Source organism: Tarenaya hassleriana, unplaced genomic scaffold (assembly GCF_000463585.1).
Source record: "Tarenaya hassleriana unplaced genomic scaffold, ASM46358v1 Cleome65, whole genome shotgun sequence".
NCBI lineage: Eukaryota > Viridiplantae > Streptophyta > Magnoliopsida > Brassicales > Cleomaceae > Tarenaya > Tarenaya hassleriana.
The window spans coordinates 241,365-246,154 of record NW_010969032.1 but is presented as its reverse complement, the minus strand read 5'-3'; the positions used below and the strand labels follow the sequence as shown (position 1 = coordinate 246,154).

Here is a 4,790-nt window from a genome sequence, read left to right as displayed (position 1 = left end):
TATATATATAATTTACATCACAACCATAGGTTTGCTTTTTTGGTGTGTAGCTGTGACTTTTCTTTTTCACCTCCAAAAGTGACAACAGATTCTAAAATCGTTGATGGGTCTTCATGATACGACAATGATCATCATCTTCTTGCATGAAACCCACGTACGTACTTTGATTCTGTGACGATTGTTTTTTTTTTAATAAATAAAACAAAGAAAAATAAAGTCTTTAATATCATTATGGTCATCATTGGAATTTTTTTTTGCTGCTTTTAATTTTATTTCCGAACGCCAGTTGGTTGAATGTGTACTTTGGAATATAAAAAGTATGGCTAATCACATGAAACCGTCTTTAGATTATAAATCATTATATCTATTTTAAAATCACTGCACTGTAGTATTTTGAAATGTCAAGAAAGTTTTGGTTTAACCATATATATTCGAACAAAATATAGTATATGATCGATCAGTCTCGATAATGATTTATTTTATAAATATGTTAAAAATAAATAAAAAATTATTAAGACCATAGTAGGAAACATTTCTTTTGGTTAACGAGTGGTTTTGCTTGCCAATATCACATACTGTCCTTTGTGACAATTAGAAAAAAAGGTTTTTTTTATAAAAATTAGAAAAAGGTTAAATATTAAAACAAATATAATTTCAATTTTCCAAACCCCTTAAAGTGGATGGGTCTAAAAGGTAAATACATTGAAAAGAAGAAGAAAAAAATGATGGAAATAATTGATTTGATTTGATACAGAAGACGCGAGAGGCAACTTACAAGAAAAGGGGAGCCATTTGATAAAAGGGTAAATTTATTTTTATTTAAAATTTTAAAGTAAAGATTTAGGTTTAACATGATGTAATTTAGTTAATTATTTAAACACTTAATTAGCTAAACGCGGATTCTTCTTCGACCCTCTTTAGGATCTGATTCACAGCTGCTGCAATGTCATCTACCGTGTTCAGTTGGCTCCCTTCTTCAACCTATACATACATACATACACACACATCAATAAAATTTATATATATATATCAACAAACTTCGCTCTAACGAACGAAAAAGCCAAATGGACGGTTCGGTAGAATCATATTTTATTCTAAATTTAAAAAAACTTACGGACAATAACTACTTTTACGAATTTAAAATATAATTAAAGGGGAAAATTTGTGGCAGAAAGAACACACACACACACATATGTATATATATATATATATATAAAAAAAATAGAAAGAAGCTTATGAAAATGTCCTAAACGAAGTGGCGTCACATCGGTTCTGCTAGTAGCAGTTCTGTGACCACTAAACATTGACGTACGTTGGCTTCCTATACATAACCAATGTATATGCGTATATGTAATGTGTATATGCATACATTAATAATAGCGTACCATATACACGTACACTCATTTGATCGATGTTATTACTCAAATTTTTTTGTATCCAAATATAAGGTGGTGAAATTCCCCCCAATAATAATAGAGGACATCTCCAACCAGGAAATGAAGCCAAAAAGGAACAATATCAATGGTGGCTTTCCTACCCTTTTTTTCCCAGACAAAATAAAAATAAAAATAAAAAAATAAAAAGACGTACTAACACATCACATATTTCCACTGAAAAATCCAAAAATAAGAGACGGACCAATGAATTAAAGGTATGAGAAATGAGCATGATTGAACCGAAATCATAACAAGTTGGCATTTTAGTCGATATTCTTTTCACATCCGAAACTATGTATGTATTTTAATAATTAATCAAAGATTAGAATACTCTTTTATATATATAACCAATATAGGAAAATTGTACCTTGACGCTGATGGAATAGAGAACGGAGTGATCGAGAGTGGTGACATTGAGGTGAAGAAGAGTAAGCCTAAGGCTCTGAATGGCGGAGACAAGCTTAAGGAGCTGTCTCGGTCGTTTCTTGGTGAGGATCTTAAGGTTGGCGTTGCTCTCCGCCATCGTCACCTCTATCTCCGCCGTCCCTTCCGCCGCCGCCGCCGAACTCTCCGACGGACGGAGAGTGTACTGAGGGAAAGTGAAGAAGTCGGAGAAAGAGGACGTGTCGTCGTCGTCGTCGCCGCTGTTTTGGGTCTTCTTCTTAGGCTCCATTGATTGCAAGAGATGCTCGAGCTCTTTCACGTAGTTTATGGCTCCTCCTATAATCGATGCTTGATCTCCCTTTACACACAATATCAGAAGGAAAAAAATACACAAGTTGGATTAGTACAATATATTCCACCAATTTATATTGTGTGTTAATATCATTTTCGGGACCATGGTATTCATAAATTTCCTCCTATTAATCGAAATATTCATTATAAAGCACCCTTTTTTTTTTATAGTTTTATCATATTAATTTCATTCTTCATATAATTTACTCTTGGGTGGCTTTTTTCTTAGTGACAATGACACCTTGGATTTACTGAACGCCATACAAATACTTGTTCATACTCATGGAAAAAATGAATATTTATCTATATGTATTATAAAAACAATATTTGTTATCAAATTATCCATTTAGATTAAATGAACATGTACATGTGCATATATACACATAAATGTGAATAGGGTTTCGATTTTTTCACTTCACCGATGAAATCAAGAGAGTATAGATCTTTGCTTCGGTTGGTCGATTTGATGTTTTATCGCGAATTCGTGGATATGTCACCCGCTAAAGCTGACCGACCCAACACACTGAAAATCACGTTTCACTTGAAAATCGCATCTATGAGAAATCTTGTGGACACATTTATAGAAATATGTGTTCAAAATTTTCCCAATCACGCAATGTATGCACACACGCACACAGGTTTTCTCATCAGCTGACAAATCTCTATGTGCGTGTATGCAACTATATATATATATATTGCGTCCATTTTCTCATACATGTTAAAAACACTCAAAACACACACACACACATATGTGTGTGTATATATATGTACGTATGTATGTATGCACACAAAGATATATAAATTAAGAGTGAGTAATAGACTAACCCTTTGAGCATAAGTCGGAGGCATGAGAGAACGAAGGACGGCGAGGTACTCATTCATCTGTTTCCGGCGATTTCTCTCGACGGCGATGTGAGTCATCCTCTGATTCTCGATCTCTTCCTTGTTCTTGCTGCTCCTCGTCCTCCTCCTTTTCCGGCGACCACCCGCCGCCACGACAGCAATATCCGGCGGAGGCTGGTTGTCCATCGACAGCGGGCCGAACCCTTCCAAGGAAGGAATCAGAGGGCACTGAACATGATCTTGCCATGGATGATGACGATCCTCAGTTGCTCGGAGATTGCTGTCTTCATTATCGTTTTCAGCAGTGTGATTAGTGTAGTGGTTACAGGCAAAGCCCTGTTCTTGTTCTTGCCCTAGCTTTATGTTGCTCTTGGTGTCTCCGTCTCGATCTTCTTGGAAATACAAGTCGTGGAATAGGAAATCTTTGCAAGACACGTACCCGAACGGATCTTGTGGGTAAACAACAGCTTCCAACGCCATCTTAGCCTGAAATCGATCTTCCAAAAAAAAAAAAACGAAAAAGGGAGAGAGAGAGAGAGGGAGGGAGAGTTAAGACATAAAGTGTGGTTGTCCCTCTCTTTTTGTCCCGAGGGGGAGACAAGGCAAAAAGGTGAAGACCCTCTTGGGAAATTAAGGCCGTAACTATATTTACGTGAGTTTTTTTAGTTAAGTTTTTTCAAGAGGCTGCCGATAATGGAAGAAGGAGAGAGAGAGAGAGAGAGAGAGAGAGAGAGAGAGAGAGGACGCAAAACAAGAAGATCAAAACAAAGCCTTTTGTTTTTGGTCTGTTGCGGTTCGGTCGATCGGAGTGAAGCTTTTGTAAGGCTATAAATGAGGATAATTACTCTTTTAACCCCAACGAAAATCGAAAAAACACAAGAGAAAATGTCGATACATACACATACGGCGTATATGTTTGCACGTGAGATCGAAGAACGGTCCACAAAATCAAAGAAAGATTCTGATTCTGAACATGTTTACAGGCTTTCTTTTTTATAGGTCCCTGTTCAAAAATTATGATTTTAACTTCAAAATTGTGTCCAAGTACATATTGATTATAAATTTTATTTTTATTTTAAAAAAAATTACATTAAAATTATTAAAAACCGACATTTTCATTTTCAGTAATAAAAATAGTTATGAACAGAAAATAGCTATACAAATTTATAAATATGATTGAATAAAAACTGACTTATATAACTGTAAAAATTCAATACCAGCGTTCAGTTACATTTCGAAGGGGGAGGGATATAGATAATTAACATATTATAATCACCAAAAAAATTATAAGATTATAACGTACTTTCTATATTTTCTCTATCCTCTTTAGGAAATGTTGTAAGATTTTTTAGCTGAAATGCCGTACATTCCAAGTGTGATATCTTACGGTCAAATATTTTTCCAAACGGATATATAATTAATGTTTATTATCGAGATATAATTAACAATAAGGAAAAAATAGTTTAAATTAATTTGATATTATTTCGGAAATGCAAATGAAACTATATTAATTTTCATTAGTTTTTATAAATGAATATAAATATTTAAAACTAATTTAATGATATTGGAATAATACAACTAACCTTATATTCGACGTGATATAATAAGATCGATATATTCATCTAGTTGATGAATAGTATATATAGTGTATGCATAAATGATGGGCGCAAAAGCTTATTAATATTCATGATTACGATTTTTCAATAAGCAGAGCCATAGGGAGAAAATGACAGCCGAACAATATTATGTGAATTTGATGATGTTTTATCCGTTCAT

General features: G+C 34.1%; 1 protein-coding gene across 1 annotated transcript; it reads right to left on the bottom strand.

The window, feature by feature from the left end:
- Nucleotides 1–637: 637 nt before the first annotated feature.
- LOC104800137 (transcription factor bHLH96-like) lies at nt 638–3,805 on the bottom strand. The gene is made up of 3 exons (XM_010522870.2): nt 2,997–3,805; nt 1,804–2,178; nt 638–981 (listed from the first exon to the last, which is right to left on the bottom strand). The coding sequence occupies exons 1-3, from the start codon at nt 3,492–3,494 to the stop codon at nt 886–888; spliced, it is 969 nt and encodes a 322-aa protein (XP_010521172.1). The 5' UTR covers nt 3,495–3,805; the 3' UTR covers nt 638–885.
- Between the last annotated feature and the right edge of the window lie 985 nt (nt 3,806–4,790).